The sequence below is a fragment of the Pseudopipra pipra genome, chromosome 3, assembly GCF_036250125.1.
Source record: "Pseudopipra pipra isolate bDixPip1 chromosome 3, bDixPip1.hap1, whole genome shotgun sequence".
Classification (NCBI taxonomy): domain Eukaryota; kingdom Metazoa; phylum Chordata; class Aves; order Passeriformes; family Pipridae; genus Pseudopipra; species Pseudopipra pipra.
Genome location: NC_087551.1, coordinates 15,870,881 through 15,896,805, shown reverse-complemented (window position 1 = coordinate 15,896,805; position 25,925 = coordinate 15,870,881). Strand labels below are relative to the sequence as shown.

Below are 25,925 nucleotides of genomic sequence, written 5' to 3'. Positions count from 1 at the left end.
CCTTCCACCTGTGAGGATGAGAAAGGACAGACTGTGCACGATGCCTCCATGGAGGCAGCTTTACAGAGTACCTCCATAAATGAGGCATACAGGGCTTTTATGAATCGAGCCTTTGAAGGCCCTGCTAGTATGGCTTATTGATCCAGAAGTCACACGTGGATGGCAAGATCTTAGATTACAGTCAGGTTTTATAACATGAAAGAAGTTTTAAGAATATCTTTTCCCCTCCTTTCTTTAACTGACTGCCTGCTGAACTGGTGAAGTTTTTTATAACTGGGAGGTTGCAAGCATTAAGTGAGTCAGCTGGATCCTGAGTCCAATTCCAGACTGAAGTGTATTGTTCATGGGACATGATTGATGGAGTATCAGCAAATTTGTAAGCAAAATAAGAGGTTTGGAAATGTTTTTTCAGATCTACAAGGAAACATAATTTAGTCAGCTCTGTAAGAGACATTTATCATGTTCCAAAAATATCATCCGTGGTGGATCTTTCATTAGATTTGAATAGAGATGAACAGAGCAGCTATTTTGATACCTAAAACCTTTGAGGATTGAGAGGCAATCTGTCTGGTTCTGTGAGATGATGGGTTGTGGCATACTGGGATCTAAGCTCTTTTGGTTGAATCGTCAGTCACAACCTAGAGTAAATTATTTTTTGTAGACTACAGCAGTGAATATTCCGTGCACTTAAGCCTAAATTATGTACTAGATTTTTGAAACATCATTTAGAGCTGTAGGCAACAACTGCGTAAATCCAGCATCAGGTTATACAGTACCAAAAAAAAAAAAAAAAAAGAAGATATATATGAAAAGGATGAAATTACAGCATTGCTATTGAGTTATAGAAAGTCACCAGTGTGTTCACGAACATATATTAATGCAACCCTTACAAAAGGAAAGCAATGGCTGTAAGATCAGAAACATTAAGCATAAAGTTTTGGCAACAGTGTTCACTCATCAGGCTCTTGTTGTGCACATCAGTAACAAAACAGTAGCAAAATGACTCACCTGTCTACAAAAATTGCCAAGTTGTTTAGACAGCAAAGTAAAGGAAGTATTTATTGCATACAAGCTATTTCCCAAAGTAAAGGAAGTGAGTAACTATGCAATTACTTGTAAGGAGTTTCTGCCAGTGAAATTTGTAAAGCACATTGTGCATCATCCCAATAATTGTTGGAGCTTCAACTGTTTGCATCAGCTGAAGATCTGTCCCTAGATATATTTATCAAAGCTTTTGAAAAAGGAGGAGCCTAACAAGGTTTGATAGGAACATTGCTGATTTGGATTTCAGTTTCTTCATCATTGTTTGGCTCTTCACAGCCAACAGAAGAGTTAGATTTAAGTTATAGCTGTTCTTTCATTGCAGGTAAAGGAGGCTGAAGCTGACACTGTTTGCCATTTTACATATAACTATAAAGTTATATAAATTTTTTTTTAATTGGATTGCAATACGAAGTCTTATTTGCTAAAAATATAACTTACAACTGAGAAATGCAAATAACCTTTTCTATCCTATGTTGGAAAAGAGATGTTTGACCTGCTCATGTTTGCACAGAGTGTTTTGCAGTGGTCTTCCATGCTTACAGTGTTTATCTTTTGTTTTCTTCTGATTTCACCTTTGGAGCACCTCCAACTTCCTCTGCTCCCAAGTGAAATCAGGCAATTTCTCTCATTTGGACAAGCCTATTTGTCCTCTTTCCCTTTAGTCACAAAACATTCCTGCCTGTCTAATCTCATCACAAAACCTTTAGGGCAATTATTACTCCATTATAAGTTTATATTGTAGCAAGTAGTCTTCATCTTAATTGTTGATTTGTAGAATGTGGGCTTCATGTAGCTCTCCTCAAATTATAATAAATGTGCTTCTACTTGCTGCTTCTGTTACTAGCAGTACCAGTCAGCAGCAGTGTCTGTACTGCATTAGAACTGTCTTTCTCAAGTGTAACAGCAGTCAGAGCATTCTCTGGTTCATATTATTTTTTGAATTTTCAAGTAAACAGTGTATTCCTTTCCTGGACAATTAGGGTAATTGCTGAAATGAAACCCAAGTGTCATGACCAGGCAGGATGCCACCAAATGGAAATCATGCAAAATACATTGCAAGCCCACCATGATACTGTTCTGTAAAGACTACAGAGAAGTTTATTACTGTTTCCATTTATTCATACTGCTGTGCCATCTCAGAGCAGTACTCTCAGATGAGTCTGTGCTGTGCATTGAGTACAAGCAAAGGACAAAGAAATTACATTGTGAATTCCTTAGCATAAATACAAAGGCTAGTGGCAACAGATGAATAAAGATGACCAAAGCCCTTTGGCCAGGCCATAGTGAGTGAGCATTAGTGTAGTGACAATGACAATTAGATTAATTGACACCTGGGATGGAATTAGTTGGAAGGAAATGGAAACAGTTTTATATATTCCTTTCATCCATCTTAGAAGTGAAAGAGATGTGAACAGAACCAGGTCAGTTGTGGCATCAGCAATAACCAGCATTTTACAGGTGCATCTCTAACTAAACAGGAAAGAGGAGACTGGCTGTCAGCTTGAGTTTTTAGTTAATGCTAGGCATTGCCTAAGATGCAGCCACGTTGGTATAACTGAGCTCTGTCTCTGGGGACTCCTCTTTAGCAAATTGCACAAATTCCAAATGTTACTGAGGCGGAGCTTGGACATGGCAGAGCTTCACTAAGGAATCTTGCTGTACTTGTGTGGGTTTTATTAAGTGTCAAGTCTTCATATAGAGTGCATAGGTAAGGCACTAATGAAATGGCAGTTTCTTTTCCAGTTTACAGAGCCAAACAATGGACCTGTCTTTCTCCATATTTCTTTGTCTTAGTAGTGTATAAGAGAGCTCTTTTTTAGCACATGTACATTCCACTGATGCTGCCTGCTTTTTTTTAATGTTTGAACAAAGGCCAGAAAATATTTTCAGTGGATAAGAGACCAAAAAAAAAAATCTTCCCCTAAACTCCAATTGCAAAGCTAATTCAGTTTGCAGTTCAGCAAAATTCTCAGTCTAGACCTCAACTGAACTGTCAGAGAATAAAATCTGTATAATAAACCAGTCATCTAATTCACAACATCATGAGATTCAATCTCCCTAGGCAAGATTTAGTTCAGACATTCAGGTGCTTTGTTGTATGAAGTTAGACAAGATGGTATTCATCTTTTGTGACTTCAGCTATCTGAAAGTTAGGCATCATGTCGAAGCTAGTCTCTAGGGTCCCTCTATAGTCAACAGAGAGAAAAAGAGGCACTTCAGAGGGCAATTCATTCCACCTTTAACATCATAGCATCATCAGAGTGTCAGAAAGGGGACAATGCTTTGGTTGAAGAATTGCTGTCTGGGATTTCTAACACCACTATCCTTTTAAAGCCAGTGGGTGCTTTAATACCTGTAATCTATAAAGTCTGCCCACGAATTCCTCACTTGTGAATGAATAGTGTCAGGCAAGGAATCTTTAATGAACAGATTCTCTGCTGAACATTCTCAACACTCACTGGTTACCATGCCAGATAAATCATTTTTTAGTAATTATTTTGCAGGAGTTTATTCAGAGTCTGTTAGGATAAACCCTGAAAAAAGTTTGATTGTTGAGTGCAAGATTAATTGTGCTATCCAGGCATACTTTACAATATCAGCATTACCAAAACAAGCTTCATTCCTGCAGCTTTGACAGGGTGCTTCCAGTCAGACCTCAAAGCCTCTCTGCAGTTGGAAACCTGTATAAATTATAAACCAGAAATCAGCCCTGTGGTTGTCCCCTGTTTAGATATTTTATTAATGGGTCTAGAAAAGAAAGTATGTTTCTGAAAACCAACAGACTCAATTCTTCCACACAGAAGAACATTCAGATACAGAATGTTTGTGAAAGGTAAAGTTGTGGTTGTTAGAAGCAGAGCTACAACCCAGAGCCTTCTAATGGAATCCTGTAGATAATATTTGCTTCTCTGCATCCTTACAAAATCACTCTTATGTAAAAGCTTTGATTTTTTTGTTGATCAACTTTCTTTATAGCCCTCAATGAAGGGTTTTTAGCCCTCAATTTTTAAATTGAGTTGCATTTGGAGATTGGATCCCATGCCGCTTTCCAAAGATTGGTAATAGAAGATCCTCATTAATTTTTCATTTACTTCCTTACCAGTAGGTGCAATTCTTTCTATTGCATTATCTTGTTTATTTTTATTACCCTTGTGAACGACTCTGTCACTTCTGTTTAAGCAGAAGCGGTAACTCAATCCCTTAATACAGCCTTAAACAACATTGCTTCCAAATGAGGTTAAGATCTGTATTATATTCAGCATTTGTCTTGAACTTTAATTCATCCTACTGCTGAAGGATATCTTATTACATTCAGGAGTAAGTAATTTCAAATCCAGTTCCTGGAGATCATTGAGTTCTAGACTAAATTTCAGCTGACAGGACTTCTTAAGCGTGATACACTATTAAGAGTCATGTCAGGGAATTTCTGTTCCATTATGTTAGTATAATCAATGTTTCTTCTTTATCAGGAAAATTTAAACCAAAGTTTCTTTTCCAAAGAGAAAATTGTACCAAGAGTGGTGTTGTTTGGGTTTTTTTTTGTTATATGTTCATTGTGTTTTAATAATTTTAAATACTATTCTGAAAAAGAAAAAAAAGTGTAATAATTTCCTGTACATAAACCCATCCTTTTATTTCCATCTTTGATTTAAAGAGAGATCCCTCTTGTGTAGTTATAAATTAAGACAGAATTTCCTCTGAGCTTGAACACACTTGCAGTTACTTTCTCCATTCCCCTCAGTTTAGGAGCAGACTTGAGCTGAACATCTCAGAAAAAGACCAGGCTGTGTTTATGACTTTTCCCAAAGTTGCAAACACAATGGGAGTTAGCAGTCTGATGTTCCACAGTATGCCCTCTTTAAAAAAGGGAAGGGAAATACTCCCTCTTCCGCAAGTTGCTTTGCATGGACTAGTAAGAACATTATCACGTATCAGAATTATCTCATGTTTTAGAATGATGGTTTTTAAAAGTGACTAGAGCAGAGCCGCTGAGTTGCTCCTCTACCTTGTAGTGCTGCTGTATTGTGGCTCTGCTGCTTTTAACAGGTCACAAGAGTCTGTAAGATGTTTTCATGCAGCCCAAAGAGCAGCCGTCATTTGGAAATGAGAGAGTTTCACATAAAATCCTTGAGTAGGTAAGAACTGTTGTTCTGGTGTCACCTGTCTGACTTTGCCTGAAATAAATTAGGGAGTACTTGCACATGCTGCTTCATCAGCGGATCAGGAGGGAAAGCGGTTGTGAACAGATGGAGGCAATAACCTCTCCTGCCAGTGCAGCTGGGGAAGGATGTCTACCTGCAACCAAAGGGACTTACCTGTACCACAGCTACAAATAACTCCAGGATCTCATCACGGTCGAGTTTAACTCATTAGTGTTGACAACTGTGAGCTGAAGTGTTGTTGCTAAGGCTGGAGCCATGCGCTGCCTGGGATTTGTGGAGGGGAATATCTTCACCTTGTGAATTTGTGACTCTCTAGCTGAAAGTACTTGGGGTCTGTTGACTTGTGGAAAGTAATATCCATAGAAAAGCATAGAAGAAGGACTCTGCCTTGTTTGCAGTAAATGGGCCAAATGCTTAAATCTCAGGGCCCTTCTGTGGCATTTCTTGCTGCAGTTTCTTCAAGCAAGAGATCTGAATTTTATTGAGGATCAACAAAACTCAGAGATGGGTGTTTCATAAAAGCACCATTTTGGAGAAATAAATCATGATTCTAAAACATCTCTCCAGCTTCAAATATGCGTCCAGTAAAAAGAAGTTTGGGTCCAGACTGGGTGCTGTTAGGTTTCTTTTCTTATTTTCCACTACAATGAAAAGCAATTTCCACTTGAATTTAGGAAATCTGAGTAGTTATAATAGTATCAAGTAACTTTGGTCAGACATTGAAAGTCTCAGTTCATAGTCTCATCCTAAAACTGTAACAGATACTCAGTGCTTCATCTACAGAAAATTTAATAACTTACACAGCACCAAAAATTGACACCACATATGCATTGCTGAGTGAAGATAGTGATTTATAACGTTGCATGTGAGCTGTTAGTATCTAATTTATTACATCAATCAGTGAATGCCAAATAAGTTTGCAGATTGCATGTAGATCAGTTTAATTTGTCATTTTAATTGTCAGTGAAATTTTTAATGTTGAGTTTACATTAACTGTTTTCCGTGCTGCTTCTCTCTGAGAAGGCAATAGCAGCATGATACCTCTGTAGTGCTCACGTGAGACTGTGCAGGCTTCGTGGCTGGCTGGTTTTCACTGCTCTCCAAATCTGAGGTTCCCTCAGATAAACCTGCATTTTGCTAATATTTGCATGTCTTAATGCATGCCAAATGGAGAGGAGGTTGTCAGTCCTGTCAATATTAGCATTGTAAAAACTTGTCTCTTTGGTACATTGAGTAGATTTCTGGGGACAGGACCAAGCTGAAATGACCCAGAGCTTCCTTAGACAGATGCTGCATTAGCATGTGGTAATGACTCGAGTGATTTTGTCACCCTCCATGCTATTCGAAGTGCAAATTTAGTAAGTGTTTTGACAAAACAAAACAAAATAATGGAAGAAACTAAGTTTTCACACCTTTTCCCTTTACTTTAGGCTTTTCTTATTGGAAATTTTGTTTAAAGGCATAAAGCAAGGATGAAATATATGAACTGGAAAAAACTTTGAACAATAGCAAGTTTCCTGGAGCTAACCAATGTTTTATTTCAGGTCAAATAAAATCTTTTGAAGTACTGCTGAGCAAACATTTTTTTCTAGAGGGGACATTTTCATTTTAGAAGCTCTTAAAAATGAGATTTTTTTTTTTCTGTGAAAAAAAATTATGCTATTCTAAAAAATAGCAAGGCCATATATTCCCCACAAAGTGGCACTTTTTTTCTGTCATGGTAAAAAGAGACTTATCCAAGGTCTTTGTCAAGCAAAGAGACTTATCCAAGGTCACAACATGAGTACCATTTTGGAAATCCTCACCATCAGATTCCTTATTTGATAGGCAGCATTCCTAGAGGAGATTTGAAAGCAATGCGGGGCCCCTGCACGCACAAATGGAGTCTGATTTGAAGTACCTCAAGAAATTACACTGGGCTGCTGTGTCTGGGCTCAGTCCTTGATTATTTAATTTTTTTTTTCATTTTGTCTACTATTGAGAAAAGGATGCCAGGCTTTTTATTGACAAGAATAACCTGGATGACCGATAACTTGAATTTGCCACCCTGCCTTTGCCAGCTCGCAGATTGCTTGGCTGCCCCGCTGTTCTGCTGAACACCCCTCAGAAAATGCAGTGGCTGTTGCCCACAAAGACCTGGCTGATGTGGGCACAGAGGCCTCTGGGCTTCCTGTGTGTTACCACCTGTGGGATGTTGGATCACAGATTTTATCCCCATTAGATGCTAGGGCAAGGCACTTTTATCATCTTTGTGATACCTCATTGACAGACTGTTTAAAATTATATTGCTCACTAAAAAGCAGCAGTAATGACCTATGGGATGGGAAGGAAGGGCATGATCCAAGTAGAGTTGGGAGCCTTTACTGTAACTACTGCTGCATAGGAATCCTACTGTTGTTTCTCAAGAAATCCTGGAAAAGCAGGCAAGGCATTTTTCCTGGTTTAAGTACAAATCCAGGGCAGCTGATTTTGTTACTGGTATTTCACTATACTTTCTGCATGTGGATTCCCCATGCAGTTTGTGTTGCATTCAAGGCTTTGAGATACTGCAGCGATATAAGTAGTTGGCCAGTGACATTCTTTATGGCTGGTGAACTGCATCCACATCCCATTAAGTTAAAGCCCTGAGAGGGCTGAAAGTCAGGTATTTTAACTGTTCTCTTTGTAAAAAATATATAGTGGATATATAACACCTTTGCACTCGGTATAACTTTACTATACCACAGAGGGGACAAAGGGCAGCTTAAGGTGAATGGAAGTACAAATACAGAACAACCAGTGGATCACAGCAAGTAAGAGGAAGGGTTTCTGTTCCCTAAGATGGCTGTCCTCATCAAGATGGCCACTGTCAGAGAGAATACTCGAAAAATTAGTGAAAATTAATGTTAATCATTATTTGGTCTTTTAAATTGATACTTCAAGATCAAGTGTAGACACCTGTAAAGTAGCTTTTAGATCTCCCCTAGTCCATTTCATGACCAAGAGAAAGTTTGGTGGTTCTATTTTCATTATTCAGTGTGTTTGTGCACTTTGTGCTCTCAAGTGAGTCCTGTCCACTACAGCTTGTTAACTGTAACCCTGTCCTAAACTGATGGGGTTTTTGCCAATACCTTCTTTGAAACTGCACCATAATCCAGGAGATGTTTGGTGAAGAGCATACAGAATTTCATTACTTCCTGTAACAGGTAAATTCGTTTATATTTCTATTTTCTTAGTTCCTCATAAACCTAATAATTTTTTGATTGCAAGACAATCAGAATAGTATGCAAGTATGGCTGGGTTGGGTTCTGGATGTCATTTCTACATGCTCTGCTCCTCCTTCTGAACCTTCCTATAATTATTTGTGGGTACTGTACTACCCCGGTTTGCCACAAGACGAGACAAATCCCATTTAGTTTGCAGTGGGGCTTGCCATTTCATATTCTCTTTTTATTTCTTGTTTTGTCCCAAAATGTTTGTGTTTGCTAGGACTTCATGAAGAATGATCCGTAAACTGTGTGTCCTCCTAATTCTCTATTTTGTATAATGAATCATTGTGCAGTTGTAAAGGATTTACCTGCCAGGAAGAGGTACATTTGCATTTTATAAATAGATTTATCAAGACTCAACAAGGTGTTAAGCTTTGCTGAAACCTACTCAGCTGGGAGGAGCATTTTACATAATAATAGCAGTAGCAAATTTGTAAGAATTTAATACTGTTGCTGATGGTAGTTTAATGATTAATTAATGGCCAACTGAATCCTTTAGCTAAAAGAGGGTAAAAAGGGTTGGAAAAATCTTGAAGGGGAGCTTGCACTCAACAAAAAGCTTATTGACAAAGAGGATATAAGGGATATTTTGGGTTCGCATACATTTTATGGTGCCAAATTTGAACATGAGACTGTCCATTCTGAGTAATTTTATAAAATATTCTGAGTCAATTGAACAGTCTACTCATTGAAGGATAAAGATCATAAAGAAAACCTAGAATCAGAGAGAGGTGGATAAGACACATTCTGTCTCCTTGATTTGTCTTTACTTATAGCAACTGTTTGTTAAGATTCCTATTACTATATTAAAAATTATTTTAAAAACCATTTTAATATTATTTGACTGTTCTCCTGTGGGTGGCAACCCACAGGCATTTCAATCTCAGGGCATGCTAATTCTCTGTGCTGATATTGGTCAGCTCTTCCAATTTTCTCTGCACCTCAGTATACATTTTAGAAAGAGATCTTGCATGGAAAGCATTAACCAAAATGTCTCTCAGCATGCCACAAGACAGTAGAGAGGCTGCCTAAAACCTGGATGGTCATCTTGGAATTGTAATGTTATCCCTCCTGGCATTTTTTCCTTAATATCTTCAGTAAATACCGTGGCTTACACAGTGTTATTCACTGTGTTATTCACTGACATAGGGTTTTTTTTTTCAGTAAGCATTCACAATTTGTAAGTTTTTGGCACGTTCAAGGGTTAGCAGAGGTCCTTCAGCAGAGATGTGGACTCCAGGAAGGAGTCCTTCTCCAGGCTTTTTTTGATGTTGCGGACCATTGACCTTCAGCAGCTTTGCTCCGGGGATAACATCATTCAAGTGTAGCAAGGCCTTGAAGCACAGCCTGATACCCAAGAGCAAAGAACTGTTACTTCTCCATCCCACTGGACTGGCTTCAGAGCACTGAGATGTAGGCAGTTCTTGGTGCATTCAGCTGGAAGAGTCACCCGTGAGTCACAGGATTCACCAACATGCTGATGTTCAGCGATGTGTGGAGGTAGGGTAAAATAGCAGTTCCCTTTTGTTTCCCCAGAACTAAAAGCTGGATAGCCTCCATCCACACTGAGTCCCTCCCAGTGGCAAACTTGTTATGTGTAACTATTGCTCTCCCTCACAGCAAGTGTTCATGTGCAATTTCAATTTGCTTACTCTTTGAGATTTTGAGGTATTGTTCCTGAGTTTTCAAACAAAGTGGAGATTAGTTCCTTGATGACAACTTGTTGCACTTTCACAACTGCAGAGGTTGGCCCAGTGGAAAGGGGCGCAACAGGAAACTTTTCTTCCCCAGGCAAGTTTCTGCTGCTACCTGGAACAGCTGTTGCTCCTCCACTTTGGGGCCGTAGTAAAGCATTGGCTGTGATGTGAGGATGCATCACTGCATCCGGCTGAAAGGGACCGTGTATGGATGCTCAGGATTGTGCTGATTTGTGATATTCCTCCACCCACCGCCCCCAGCAACTGATCTGTAGTAAGGCCATAAACCTCAGTATTGCTGACAGCCAAAGGAGAGAGACTGCTTTAAACAGATATAGAAACCGAATTGTGTTTTAGAAATGAAAAATCTGATTCCTATCTAAAATGATGTTTGAATACAGTTAAGTGTCGTGCCTCATACCATTTGTGTTTTTCACAACAAGTCATACAAATATATCTCTCTTGTTGACTGTATTGGCAATGCTGAAAGTGCAAGACAGGGGGATTGCTGAGATGCTATATCTGACCTGTGTGGAATCAGCTCTTGCAGAGCCAAGCAGTCTTGTCCAGTCTATCCTTTCTGCAGCTTATTTCATGGATCTAGGCAACTTCAGTCCAACTGGGAGAGTTTGCAGCAGGAGTCAGTTAGTCTGATTTGGGCAATTTACAGTCTTATTTACATAATTGAAATTGGTGGATGTGTACCTCAGTTGCCTCATCTTTGAAATGTTACTGATGTTTGGAATTTTCTGTTGTGGTATTTTTAAGAACCAAGAATTGAAAAAAGTCTGCTGTGTATAGTGGCAGTGTTGGTTGTGCTTGGAACTGAGAAACTTGAACAGGCAAAAGTAACAGTTACTTTAATAATTGAAAATGGATTTGAACTAAGCCTCCTAAGAAGCAAAATGTGGAAAATTACATGTACTTCGTATCTAATCAGCTCTTACAGTTTACCCAAGAGGAACACATGAGGTTTGGAAGCACTATTTTCATGCCCTTTCTCCAGTAGCCTTATTTTATTTCATATTCAGTTCTGTGTCTGATGCTGAGATTGGACCTTCTCCTGTTGACTGTAAGTAAGCTTAAAGATCTTAACCACCTCACGATTTTGTCAGTGCCCACTGCACGTGGCAAGCAGCATTCATCTTCCAGTGAGCTGGCAATCAGTCTGGCCCGTGTTTCCCATGGGAGAGGTTGCTGGCTGATAAGAGCTGGTCTCCAAGCCTATTCAGACTCGAGAGGTCTGATGGGAGTAGCAGAATGAATAATAGAAGTTGAACCTTTTTATTTTCCCTTTACAAGGTATGTATTTTGAAAAATTCACAAAAAATGGGGGCTTGGCCTTTTTGTTTCTAACCTGTTCCTTACTGTTACAAATATAGTATTCGCTGCTTTTGGAAGTATGAAAGCTGGGTGGGAGGTTTTTTTGTTGGTTTTTTTTTTTTGATCTCACAAAGATGCAATGGTAGCTACAAAGATGCAACCCTGGAGAAAAGGGTATCAAACATAAAGTGCAGTTTGATATTGAAATAAGGGCAACAAAAAGCAAGCAAAAGAAATGAGATTTGACATTTTAATAAAATTCCTCCATGCCATTATATTGTTCTAAGTCAGAATGTTCACATTTAGGGATGAAAACCTTAAATATCTACTGTGTTAGGTTACATTAAAAAAAGTTCCAATGACTATGAAATACACAGTATTTGAGAATAAGTATTTTCCATCTCTTTTGGCCCTTTTCAATTTAGTAAATACCACAGAATATGTAGGTATCACTGCATGATGGAAAATCACACTTTCTCTCTAAGTTCACTGCTGCTGTTGACTTATTTACTGTTAATTTTTGGATGTGCTGTCGGAGCTGTTTATTCATTGGTAAGCAAATCACAGGAAAAATTCCTGTTACCTAACAAAGCCAAAAAAGCAGATAGATTTTGTGCAAGATTAATAGGGGAAACAATATCATGTCATTTATTGCACTCAACAGTTTTTTGCTGTCTCAGGAGCTATGAAGACCCTCAGCCAACTTCCCTAATTGAAAACTGAGAAAGTGTGAAATCCATCTAACTTTCTGTTTCCGCGTTCTTATTTCATTGTAGTTCTAAGAAAGCTAGTTTTTGCTGTAAGTTCAGGGAAGCTACATCACACCAACATTAATGCTGGCAAGTCATTCAATCAAAAGGTAGGAAAAGTAACTATATCTGGTCAAAAACACTTCTGAGATAACACAGAGGGCCTGGCTAGTCTGAATGCTGCACGACCCTGGAGAGAGTTCATGCTACTGAAATGTGGCAGTGAGCAAGTGCTGGCTCCTCAGGTGTGCTGAGAGGCTTTCTTCTGTGTAAGCAATCATGCAGGGATTAGGCAATGCAGAAGGAGCAGATGTTTTAAAATTTGTACACTAAGCAGAACATCCCTGCTTTGAAGCAGCGGAGAGGAAAGGCATGTTAGAACTGAGCTGGCTGAATTACGGGCATGAGTGTGTTCCAAACCAGTAAGTTCCCACTTGAGTTTCCTGCCCAACATTTTATTTTTGTTTAAATTCAAGTTTTTCAAATTACTTGGGTTTATGACAGTATTACTCACGTATTGAAACCACTAAAGTCAGTATTTCTAACCCAGAATTGATTTGAATCTTTTGTTCTGCGAGAACTTTGGGCATTTTTATTTTACGGTTAGGTACATTTTGAAATGTTGACATTTTCTGTCAGATGAAAATTTTGTTTCTATGTAGCTCTAATGAGCAAGTTTTCCCATCTTGTAATAGCTCTGTCGGAATGTTGTGCCCTTAGCATGCAGGGCAGGGGATGCTCCCTCAGTGGGAAGTTATTTGCTACCCTCTGTCCTGCCTTCATCACATGTATGGCCCTGTTCATTTTATACTGAAAATTATTCAAACTGCACTGTGAAGACAGAGTAAATTATTTCCTTACAATTTTTTCATGACTTATCATAGCATCTTGGTTCCTTACAAATGTTAATGAAATGAACATCACAGAGCTCTTATGATGAGTTTATTCGCATTTTATGTATAGGAAATGAAATAAGAAGATTAAAGGCAATTTATGTAACTGGAAAAATGGGCAAGCTTTCAGGCATATACTAACATGGGCTGTTTTATCTGCCTGTATCAGGCAGTCTAAGGAAAAAGAGAACACTTCCTCCTACAAATGTGGTTTCACTTACATCTTTATGCAATGACAGTAACAGTAGTAATGCTGTTACAAATATTAAAGTCAGAAATTATGAAGTGTTGACCAACTTTTGCTGCCTGGTGTGAGAAACCTGAAATCCAATTTTTTTATCAAAGCCTTTTTTAAGGACAAGGTGTTTTCCAAGTATCTCTCTCACTGGTCTCATTTGCAGCTGCAACTACTTGTCTTCCTTGCTGATATGAATACAGGTGTCCTGAGGTGTGTGTCTGGAAAATGAGAGCAGTGTAGCTGGCTGGGAATGTTCTGATTTATGTGACCTGCCCTATATCACATTGGAGTTCAATGGCCATTTGCCATAGATGGCTTCAGTTCTCTCAAACATGAACTTGTCTTTCGCTTCTCTCGCTTTCTTACCTCCTTTATTTCATACCTTCCAACTTCTCTAATGGTCAAAGCAGGGGTACTAATGACTTGGATCAATAGAAAATTTACTTTGTCCTGGAATGTGGCTATCCCCAGCACCAAGTGAGCCACCAGCCTTCAAATGTCTGTGCTGCTGTAAGGCTGGAGGATTGAAGATGAAGAGTAAGGAAATGATGTACCCATCAGAAATGGCAAGTCATAGAAAAATCAACAATCAGAAACTCCCCAGAATTTTCACTAACCTTTTCTAATAGACAGCAGCTTTTTTTTCCCTTTTTTTTTTCACAAAACCTTTAAATCCCCCAAGTGCTCTTTTTTTAAATACCTCTGTCAAGTCAAAGCCCTTGAAGCCAAACCAAAGGAGGAGCAGGTGAAATTGAGAAGCTAATGACAAATACTTGTGACAGATAGACATTGTCAGGGAGGTTGCACAAACCCAGATTTATCGGGGCATTTAGTGGAGGCACATTAGACTGGAGCACTAGCACATTAAAAAAACATTTTTCAAGAGGTGTAATTAAATAGTAGAAAAGTTTCTCCTTTTTTGAGAGGTAGCACATATGGTTAGATAAATATGGTGGACTTCCATGGTAGGTATTTCTTACTACATACATGCAATTAAAAATGGAAATTTTGCACCTTGTGGACATACAGGGTTTTGCCTTGAGAACCACTGGAGTCAACTCAACTGTATCCAGCTGGGCTCCTCAAGGATAGACTAGAGAGAAGCTGCTTGTTGGTAAAACGTGCACAAGACTGTACATTCATCCCAGGTCTTTGGAATTTTTGCAGGCTACAATAGACATGGTTTTTGAACAGCAACCAAGTACTGCCCTACTAAGCTCTCTTGTTTTAATGTGTGCTGAGCGAGAGTGCTTCACCTGACTATGTTCATCCAAAAATCTTTTGGTAGAATTAAAAATTATGGCCTAAGAAGTTGAACGTAGCATGTGAATGTATAATTATGTTAATCTTGATTAATCCTGCATGATAATTAGCAGCGAAGCCAGTTTGCAAGATAAGAGAGATTTTTGTGGATGCCTGCAAGAATTTCAGTCTTCCATCCCGCCTGGCCAAGTGTGGTTGCAGTAAGTTAAAGTTTTCCATTTTGCTGTGATCAAACATCACAATCTTTCTGGCTGTGTTCCTCAGAGAGAGACTCACCAGCACACTGCATTTACTCTGCTAATCAAGAGACAGGGAAAGAGAGAAGAGGCAGCCCAACTCAGAGAAAATCTGCTGAGGACTGAAATACATCCCACAGTCTGAGCAGTAAGTTGCTGATCCTACATTAGGCTAAGCCACATGATTTTCCTCTTTCCACCCTGATATATTGAAACAAAGTCCAAAAGCATGGGCAGTAAAGATCCCAGACTGTCATTTGTGTCCAGAGTCTGATACTGGATTTGAACACTGCCAGGTCTAGACTATGTTCAGAAGCAGGACCTGTGAGGTACAAAGTCAGCACGTGTTCCCCAAGGAGTTGTTTGTTTCTCCTTTCAATTTAGAGCCTGAAATGCCATTTGTTTAATGCTGCTGTTTAAATAATGATTTATAAGCCTCCAAGCCAGCCACGGTAGAGTTTAATTACTGCTGTAATTTATGGATGCCACTGGCTACATAAACACTGCTGTAAATATAAAGGATGTCTCTCACAAATTTTACTCTGATACTTATTTGATACCATTTATTTTCTTTTCCTTACATATTTTCTGTGTGTGAGTTGATGCCACTTCACTCAGCAACCCAGGTCATTCTGATTCACTTTGCCAGGAGTGCTTTGGGCTGAGAAATGAAAAGATCAGATGTCTGTTTTTCTTACAAAGTATTTTAATTAAAAATTGAGTTTCCTTGAGCTTGGATGCAAACATCTGCATCAAGTGGCCCATTAAAAGGGTTATTTGTATTTGGGCTTTTTTTGGTTATCTATTTGTTTTACTAGTTAATCATCTCCTTTATCCAATTCATTTTGCCTTTGTGCACACAGTAAGCAAGCAAACAAGAGACAGGAATAAATCATGCACTGTCACAGAGCCCAGCCATTCCCCGGGCTACAGCTTTGCTATTTGTGTTCTCTAACCTATACAAGGAGCATGTATATATGCATCTAATGCAAATCTGAGCTAATTCAAGCCCCATCTCCACAGAGATGAGTGAGCATGCAAATCTGCTGCTTTGTTCTGGAGGAATAGCTCCTGGAATTGCTTGATTTCTAGTTGCAACTGACATCTTTTAAATACTACTGTCAGTTGACTTCAGGAGATTTGTGCTCCTGGGCTGCAACAAAGACACCTGGGAAGACAGTAGGTTCTCTTGAATGCCTTGGTTTCATTATAATTAGTGTTAATGCAGTCATGTGCTTGGAAAACCAAGTGCCTTTAAAAAGTTATAATGAATTGAGTGAACGGAACAACTCCATTGCTTACAACAGCCACTCCTCCGAATCTCTGTGTAACTCTGCAGCTGCTGGTATAAAACATGGACATTGCTGAAAAGATTGCAGATAAACTGAGTGGGACATGAGAGCTAGTAATAAACATCAGGTTCAAAACCATCTGTGGGATAATTCAGAGAGACAGGAGTACTTCTGAATTTGAGTAGAACTTAACAGATTTTTAGGAGCATCATGATGTTGCTAACCTCATGGAAGTGCTCTGGGATGTCTCTTAGCTTTTCTTAAGGTGGTGCTTCCAACAACACAGTGCTGTACAGGTTCATTGCACACCCATCACCTACTGAGTTACCAGAGTCACTTCTTAGGGGTTTCTAGCGTCCATTTGCACACTGACCTGAGCCCACTCTGTGGGACTTGTGGCATGTGAAGAGCTTTGTACCTCACATAGGAGAGGCTCTCAGACCTGTCTCTGAGAGTGCATTTTTGTAAGAAGAACAGCAAAACCAAGGAAGATACCATCTCATTGCCTTAAACCCTCACCAAGGAGCCCACAGAAATTGCCAGCAGCCAGCTCCAAGTTGCTTGGTCTATTTGTTCTGCAAAGCTCTTCTCTGTAGTCATGCCTTGACCCTGACTGAAATACAAGGGCATTGTGCAGCCAGTATGTGGCAAGCCAGAATTGCTCAAAGGCAGGCAAAAAAATTGAGCTGACAATAACACAGAGCACCCTTTTCAGGAGCTGTGATCCTTTATTAAAAAGGTTTGGCACGTATTCCCCCCACTCCTGAATTGATTTGCGCCATAAAATAAGCTTGAAGAGAAATAGTGGTTGTTTTCGTTCATGCTTCATTAATTTCTAGTTTTGGCAGGCAATAATAAATAAAAGTATCAAGTGCACATCTAATTGAATCGCCAGTGATTCCCAACTCCCTGTAGTACCAGAGAACATGATGTAGTTTCACTGTTTAGTGAGCATGGATGAGTTAGGCAAACAATGGCTCACTTTGCCCAGAGGCTTTGGTTTAATCTTGTGCATTTACCCATTTAAGATGAGACAGGGCAGTTGTTGCTGCAATGGGGAATTGACAGCACAGATCTCTTCATATTTCTGGGCTTACCCTCTAGTAGTGACTGGAAACACATCTTTGCAGAGTCAGGAAGGCGTCAGGAAATTGCATCTACACCAGATTTTTGTGGAAGGAACTCTGGCATTTCTCAAGCTTAGCCTCCTCCATGCATTCTGGCTGCAGGGTGTTGCTGAACTAATTCCTGTCTCCTTCAGGTGTCTAATCTAGACCATGTGCCTCTTAAAAAAAATTTAAATTGAAAAAAAAAAAGGCCTTGTCCTAAGTATCTCATTTGACCACAAAGAAAGAACTTGGGATGAGATAATTCCTATGGTAAGGAAGATGACACCTGTTGGGCTACATGATCTCTGACTTCTCAGCTGTCAAGGGAATCAAGTGCCTCCAGAAAAGAATGGTATTACAGGACAATTACTCAGAATCATTTCTGAATGGATGATACTGATCTCTGATTGTAGTAGTCAGTGACCTCATTTCATGAGAGATGACTCCTTTGCACGTTGCTGGCTGCCTTTTGCTGCTTAGCACAGGTAAGATGAACTGGTGATTTTTGTATCTTGGTAGATGTAGTCTTTTGTGGCTCCCTGACACACAAGGAATGCAGGATGCAGGAGCAGGAGTAGGTATAGAAGAGAAACAAAACTACGAGTAGAGATCAGACTGTTTTCTTTCCTGCAGAGAGAATATGACAACATGATATATCCGAAGGAAAGGTAATGCATGTTGCCAGGAAAGCACAATGAAAGCTTGTGTTCTTTTCAAACCCTGTAGCCATATTATTCCTGAGATAGGCAGAGAGCATATCAGTCTTCAGGACTGCCAGTGTACCAGTAGACAACACACACATAATTAAAACCTATCATGTGTTTTGTTGTTCTTGAGAAGTACCACAGAGCAGGCTGCAGGATTTCAACCCTTTAGAGGTCAGAGATGTCTTCCATGTTATAGCGTCAGAAAGGCCAGGGGAACTGAAATGCTCTGTTCGGTGGACCATTATACAATTGACAAGATTAAACAGGTCAAACAAAACAATTGTCAAGTAATTATTGTATTGAGGAGATTTTACAAGGTGTTCTTCCCTTCAGTGCTATGCAGGATCCTATGACCTGTTGGTAGAGAGGAAGGCAATTTGATAATCTGAAGTAGTTGTGGGTTTATTTTTTTTCTTTGTTTGTTTTTCTCTAGGATCATCTTCTCTCTCAAAAATGGCTCTGGAGGGCTCCTTCAGCTGCTGGAATGGAACAGAGATCAGGCTGGGGCAGGCGTGTGACTTCAACAGGGACTGCGCCGAGGGAGAAGATGAGGGAGATACATGCAGTGAGTAAATCCAAACACCCAGGTTCTATCATCCTTTTCCAAAAGCATTGATTGCTTTGAATTTTAATGCCTGAGACTTTAGCACTAACAGATTCATTTGGTACTATCAAAAGACCCGTTTTCTCCATAACACATGCAGTTTCTCTGCCTGGAGTGGACCATTTGATATGTTTCTGTACTTGCCTACATTAGTTCTGCAGCAGGTTCTTAACATGCTCTCAGTGCTTCGTCTCTTCCAAGGTCCTGATCAAAAATGCAAAGGAAGTATAGCCTGAATAGCTAGATGCCTTACAGAATTATGAAATGTGTCGTTGGTTAGAGCCTTTAATCAAAATGTAGCAGAGCATGTGGCAGAAGGGAGAGGAAGGAGAAAACTTCTAAGATGAAAAATGAGTAGAGGCAGTAGCTTGTCTTTGACCAACTCCTGTGTCCTATACCTGTATTCCTCTGGTTTTCTGCCCTCTCTTCAACAGCCAGTAGTCTAATAAAATACAGCAGAAGATAGATAGCAGCCTGAGTTTTCTGAAAATTTGCTGTACCTGAGTACTTTCTAAAATGTGCTGTGGAACTTTAGGACCTTCCTTTAACTATCCTGAAGATGCCTTATCTCTTTTTCTATAAATTCTACCTCTCCAATTCTACCTCTCTAATTCTTCCCCTTTGCCACTCTACAAATAGGAGTGGTGGATTGTCAGTTGTATGGTTGTCTACAGGGCACTCATATCAAGAAAAATAAATGTTGGGAGTTCATCATTTAAAGTGTATGTGTCACAGCTGATCTAACCTATGGGCTGTTGACAATAGAACTCCACTGATTTGGTATGCAAAAAAATGTGTTCCCTGATGAAAATACCAGTACCAGCAAAAGCCTTTGGAATAGAAGAGACAGATGTTCTCAGTTTAGCTTTCATACGTGGCAACTAGAACAGTGTGGGGAGCATGTCTGGATGCACAGGGGATGTGCCAGGCCGGGGGGCCCGAGGGGACATGCGCAGTCACATACAACTCTATTGGCTGAAGAAGTCACATGGTACACAGGGATTTAAGAGTGGGAAATTTGAATAAAAGTGCTCTTTGACCATACCACCGACGAGGAGCGTTTTCATTCCTTGTTATACAAGGACCCATGCTACAAATGGCGACCCGACAGGGATAATTTTAGCTTATATTAAGTGAGATAAATATCCTGGATCAGGAGATTAGCCGGTAACTCCGGGATCGTCTCGATTTTCAGAGACGGGAGTTTTTACCGCAAAAAACCTTGACGTCAATAATCCGTGGTCTTAGTGGCATCTAAGAGACGGACAGTTTAGTTTAGCGAGCTCAAAAATAGTAAGATAGTGCACAGAAGAAGAGAAGAAAGAAGTTGAAGAAGAAACCGAGAGGTCAAAACAGCCACCGAGAGAGCGAAGAAGGTCAAAGCAACATCAAAGACGGTGAGTCTGTCTGGAACGCATTCCGCACGTCTAAGACTGATCCCTGGGCGAGACGTGGCTGCAGCTCGGAGCCCCGAGCTGCGGAGCACCTTAAGATCGTCAGGGAAAGGCCTGTTTGATCCCTAAGTGTCGGTCATTTTTGATAAAGCGACCCTTCGCTACCGACTGTGTGGACCACGTGCAAAAAGCGGCTTGCCGCTGCCGCGTCCTAGCAACCCCAGCCACCGCTGACCCCCGCGGAGCCCCCGTTCCAGTTTTCTGTCCAGCAGAAACTGGCCGCGGCTCCCCGCCTGCTCGTTGCTGCTGACTGACCCTGCGGCGTGCTTAAAAAGCACTGCCAGCAAAAAGCCCTTGCGCCGTGTTCAGACCGCGCGGGCTTTACCGAGGCGCCGAGCCGCGCCTTCCGATACAGCGCACTCCGACCCCCGCGCCGCCCAGCGAACCGCGGGAGCCCCCGGAGCCGCCGCTGCCACCGCTGCGAACGCCGCGCTCACCGGAGACGGAGCCGGGACCACGCCGAGCCGTCGCCACGTGACCAAGAGGCCGCCGCCAGCGCCGCCGCTTCGTTCGCCGCTTGCAGCCCGCGCACGCCGATCGCCGCAACCCCAGGTCACCGCCTCTACAGCCAGCCCCCGCGTCCGTCGCTACAGCTGCCCGTGCCTGCCGCCGCCGCTTGCCGTCTGCCGCCTGCACCGGGACATCAGCCGCCGCCGACGGGACGCCACAGCCCAGCCGACAGTGAGCCAACACAAATCCACAAACCGACAGACCCTCTTCAGCAGCGCACCCCAGCAGCGCCGAGGCTCAAAGGTAACATGGGAAACTTTTTCCCTACCGAACTATCACGAGACACAGAAGCACTGGTTGCTCTGCTGAATCCTTACTATGTTCAGGTTACAAGGGCTGAACTCTCAGAGTTGGTACGGCTCATTAAAGCAGCCGTACCAGAACTGCCTCTAGTTGAAGCCCTCAACATTCACATATGGGACAAAATAGGCAACCTTATCAAACTCAGGGCTCAGGGAGGAGATTCCCAGGCAAACAATGCTTATCCAGCCTGGCAAGCTATAATGACTGCATTAAGCAGATCCCATAAAAGAACGACGAACTCATACACCCCCACTCACGCTGCAACCAGCAGCCCCACTTTTACGCGCCGCAATTCAAACACACAAACCGCGGCGGGGGGAGGGGGTGGAGCCGTTCACAATTCAACTCTGGGGAAGGGAACAGGAAACCCGAGGGACACGGACCGGCGGGAGGGAGCGGGACCTCAAATGCGAAGTTCCAGTCCGTGGGACAGCAGCAGGGGGTCCCGTGATGGGGGTGGGGGGGCTAGTCCAGCTTACTTGCCAACCCATCCCGCACATGAACGCCGAGTACGCGCCCAGGGGCGGGCACCACCATCTCGCCCGCCACGCGATACGGACGCTGACCCATCCTTCCCCGCCCCTGCGCCGTCCTCCCCAACCACCACCACCACCCACCCACAGGCAGCCGCTTTCGCCGGAGCTGCAAGGGGGGGGGAATGGGGAGAATGGGGGGAGGAGGAGGGGGATTTCGGGATAGCTCCGCCGGCAAGGGATGAAGCGACATACCGAGAGGGCACAATTGATAGGTGGGCTTTATGTAGAGAAGAGGCATTGCGTACTGGGGACTTACAAGTTATACAAGCATGTCCAGTAATTATCGGCCCACGTCAAAGCCGCAGATTCCAACCATTACCACATGAACTAACCAAAGAACTGAGACAGTTAATAAGAGAAACGGGTGTTTCATCCCCTAACACGCTTGCATTTTTAGAATCACTAAGTTCCACATATATCTTCATGCCTCATGACTGGAGAACCCTGTTACAAATAAGCCTTTCTAACACACAGTACAATGTATGGCTGAACGATTTTAGAGAAATCTGTTCTGCCTATGCTAATGACCCACAAGCAGGGGTATCAGCACACCAACTCACAGGGGATGGTAACTATCGTTCCATAGATGCACAAACCGGCTACAATAGAGAGGTATACGAAGTCATTGCAAAGCATGCCCTGCGGGCAATAAGGAAATTACCCTCATCAGACAGAGACGCAAACTTGTCATTTACAAAAATAGTACAGGGCCCAACAGAACCTTACACAAAATTCTTAGATCGGCTGCAATCTGCTCTGGATAGGCAGATTGAAAATGAGGAAGCCAGAGAAATCCTTAGCAGAAGACTGGCTTTTGAAAATGCTAATGTGGACTGTAAGAGAGTTTTGCAAACCCTTCCTAAGAGGGAAACTTGCAGTATCTCAGAATTAGTTCGTGCCTGCCAAGAAGTAGGTTCTTTAACACATCAATCAGATTTGCTAGCAGTAGCACTGAGTACTCAGTTAAGGACACAGCAGGGGGCCAGACCCAGAGAAGGTTGCTTCATTTGTGGGGCCCCCGACCATTTCCAAAGGGACTGCCCTCAGAGACCCCTAGCATTGGTACCTCGAAAGCAAACCAAAGCAAGGAGGATGCCAAAAAACTGGAGGCGAGGGGCGCTGTCGCACGCCCCGGTACAGCAATCACATGCGACACAAGGGAACAGGCTGGCGATTTGCGCCCCCCCAGCTCAGCCAGCGCTCTGTGCCCCTACACCCCAGCCAGCAATCTGCGCTCCTCCACCGCAGCCAGCGCTGGGCTGGACTTATCCAACAGGGACACAGTCCTTATAACTTCCACTGAGGTGGTGCTAATCCCGACTGGGTGTTGGGGTCCCCTTAATCCAGGGGTACATGCACTACTGATTGGAAGGTCCTCCACCACCAGAATGGGTTTGTTTGTGCTGCCAGGTGTAATAGATTCAGATTCTCATAGTGAGATTCTAATAATGGCTTGGACCCCTTCACCCCCCTGCTTCATCCCGAAAGGACAGAAGCTTGCTCAGTTAATCCCCTTCTACAGTGCGTCGCCTGCAGGGGAGGGGGGGAGGGAGCGGGGTTCAGGGGCCTTTGGCAGCACGGGACAACCACAAGTTTACTGGGCAACAGCCATCACAGCCACACAGCCGCTCATGACGTGCCAGGTTAATGGGCACCGATTTACAGGCCTTTTGGACTCGGGAGCCGATGTGTCCATCATAAAGGACTCCGAATGGCCACTTGACTGGCCTACTGTTTGCCCAGCTGCAACCATTCAAGGGGTGGGAGGTACACAAAGACCCAGACAGAGTGCTCAAATACTCACTGTCTTGGGACCGGAGGGACAATTAGCAAAGGTAGCTCCATTCATAGCTCCAATCCCTTGCTCTCTGTGGGGACGTGATATACTTTCACAGTTTGGCACAGTCATGCAAATACCTCCTGCAAGCAGCCAGGTTTTTCAATAGGGGCCATTGGTCAGCCGTCCCAAGCACCGATTAAGCTGGTCTGGAAAAGTGACCAGCCTGTCTGGGTAGACCAGTGGCCCATGAAAAAAGAAAGGCTTGAACATTTAAAAATGCTTGTAGAGGAACAACTAGAAGCAGGACACATTGTGCCAACAAATAGTCCCTGGAACACTCCTGTATTTTGCATTCCCAAAAAATCTGGCAAATGGAGGATGCTTCAGGATCTCAGAGCAGTAAATGCAGTCATTGAACCTATGGGAACATTGCAACCAGGATTACCCTCACCTGCGATGCTCCCAGCAAACTGGCCTCTAACAATAATTGATTTAAAAGATTGCTTTTTTACCATATTCCTGCACCCCGAGGATGCCCCAAGGTTTGCATTTTCCATTCCAGCATTAAACAACTCACAGCCTATGCAAAGGTATCACTGGGTTGTTCTCCCTCAAGGGATGAAGAACAGTCCAACCATATGCCAAACAGTAGTTGCAAATGCTATTCAACCCATTAGAAAGCGTTTCCCCTCTGCAATAATATATCAGTTCATGGATGATATTCTAATAAGCATGGCCACAGAAAATGAACTGCAAATTGTTGTTACTGCCTTGACTGATGCTGTCCAAGAAGCAGGCTTGCAGGTTGCAGCAGAGAAAATCCAGCGATCGCAGCCCTGGACCTATCTTGGATGGAGAATCACGCAGCAACAGATTTCCCCACAGCCACTGCAACTCGAGGTAAAGGACACTTTAACCCTAAATGAGTTGCAAAAACTCCTGGGAGCTATTAATTGGTTAAGGCCTATTCTAGGCTTAACCACAGAGGAGCTACACCCTCTATTTGTGTTACTAAAGGGGGACTCTGATCTAACGTCTAAAAGGTCTCTGACAGCAGAGGCAAAACAGGCGTTGGACATTTGTGCCAAGGCAATAGAATCTAGGCAGAGCAGAAGGAGAAATCCTGAACTGCAAATCTGCCTGGCCTTAGTTCCCAGCAGGTACCAGCCATTTGCAGTCTTGTTTCAGTGGGACCAGACTGAAAAGGACCCACTGCTGGTTCTAGAATGGCTATTTCTGCCCCACACCCCACATAAAACTGTATGGACAATTAATGAAATGTTTGCTAAGCTTGTTATTAAAGGCAGAGCTCGGCTACAGGAACTAGATGGAAGGGATCCAGCGGTCATCTACATTCCAGCCACGAAGGACAATTTTGCTTGGATGCTGGCTGAGGACACCGAGTTCCAAGCTGCCTTAGCAGGTTTTGATGGTAACATTTCAGTTAATCTCCCTAAGCACAAACTTTGGGCAGAAATCGGTAATTTACCTTTAAGAACCACGACTAGATGCAGGAGTGAGCCAATAAAAGGCCTCACAGTTTTTACAGATGCATCTGGACGATCACAAAAGGCTGCAGTGACTTGGGTGAATCCTGATACAGGACAATGGGAACAAAAAGTGCAGATCATGAATCAATGCTCTGTACAGGTTCTGGAACTAGCTGCTATTCGTATTGCCTTGGAAAAGTTTTCTGAACAACCTGTTAATATTGTCACTGATTCTTGTTATGCTGCAGGGTTAGTTTCACGTCTAGAATGTTCATTTCTTCGGGATGTTTCTAACCCTCATTTGTTGTTTGAAATGCGTTCTATTTGGTTCCTTGTCAATCACAGAAAGTTTGATTTCTATATAATGCACATCAGGTCTCACACTGACATGCCAGGGCCAATAGCTGAGGGAAACCGGGAAGCTGACAAAGCAGCAATGTTCAACACAGTACCTAGGACCCTTGAGCAAGCAAAATTGTCCCATTCATTTTTTCACCAGAATGCACGCTCTCTAAAGAGACAATTCAAAATTACTATCAATCAGGCCCGAGATATCATACTGTCTTGTCCAGACTGTCAAAAAATCACCCCTATGCCATCTCAAGAAGGTGTTAACCCCAGAGGGTTAGTATCCAATGAAATATGGCAATCAGATATTACACATATCCCAGAATTTGGCCCCTTGAAATATGTACATGTAACTGTAGACACACATTCACAGTACATCACTGCTACAGCACACACAGGTGAGAAAGCCAAAGATGTAATAAGACACTGGCTAAGCTGTTTTGCTACCCTTGGCACTCCAAAACAAATTAAAAGTGATAATGGACCAGCATACGTCTCTGAAAAGGTAAGGAACTTCCTATCAGAATGGGGAATTTCACATATTACAGGAATTCCTCACTCACCTACGGGACAAGCAATTGTAGAAAGAGCACACCGCACACTGAAAGAGATGCTAATAAAACAAAGAGGGGGGGAGAAGCTATGTAGTCCACAAGAACGTTTGTGGAAAGCCACATATGTTATCAATTTTTTAAATTGTGACAGTGCTGAAAGAAGCAGATATGAGAAGCAGCACAAATCTCAGGCGTTTGCCTCTCCCAGGCCACTAGTCATGGTAAAAGATTTGATTTCGGGACAGTGGACAGGACCTTTAGATCTTATGACTTGGGGGAGAGGTTACGCTTGTGTGGCAACAGGAAAAGAACTGAAGTGGATTCCCTCCAGGTGTGTAAAGCCCTATTTGAATACACAATCACAGCTGCAGGAACCAGATAACT

The 25,925-nt window shown here is 42.2% G+C and overlaps 1 protein-coding gene across 1 annotated transcript in view; it reads left to right on the top strand.

Moving 5' to 3' along the window:
- ALK (ALK receptor tyrosine kinase) overlaps positions 1–25,925 on the top strand; it is a 317,575-nt gene that overhangs the window by 214,775 nt on the left and 76,875 nt on the right. Inside the window, 1 exon segment of the mRNA XM_064648001.1 lies at positions 18,396–18,527. Within this exon segment, the coding sequence (XP_064504071.1) occupies positions 18,396–18,527 (132 nt within the window).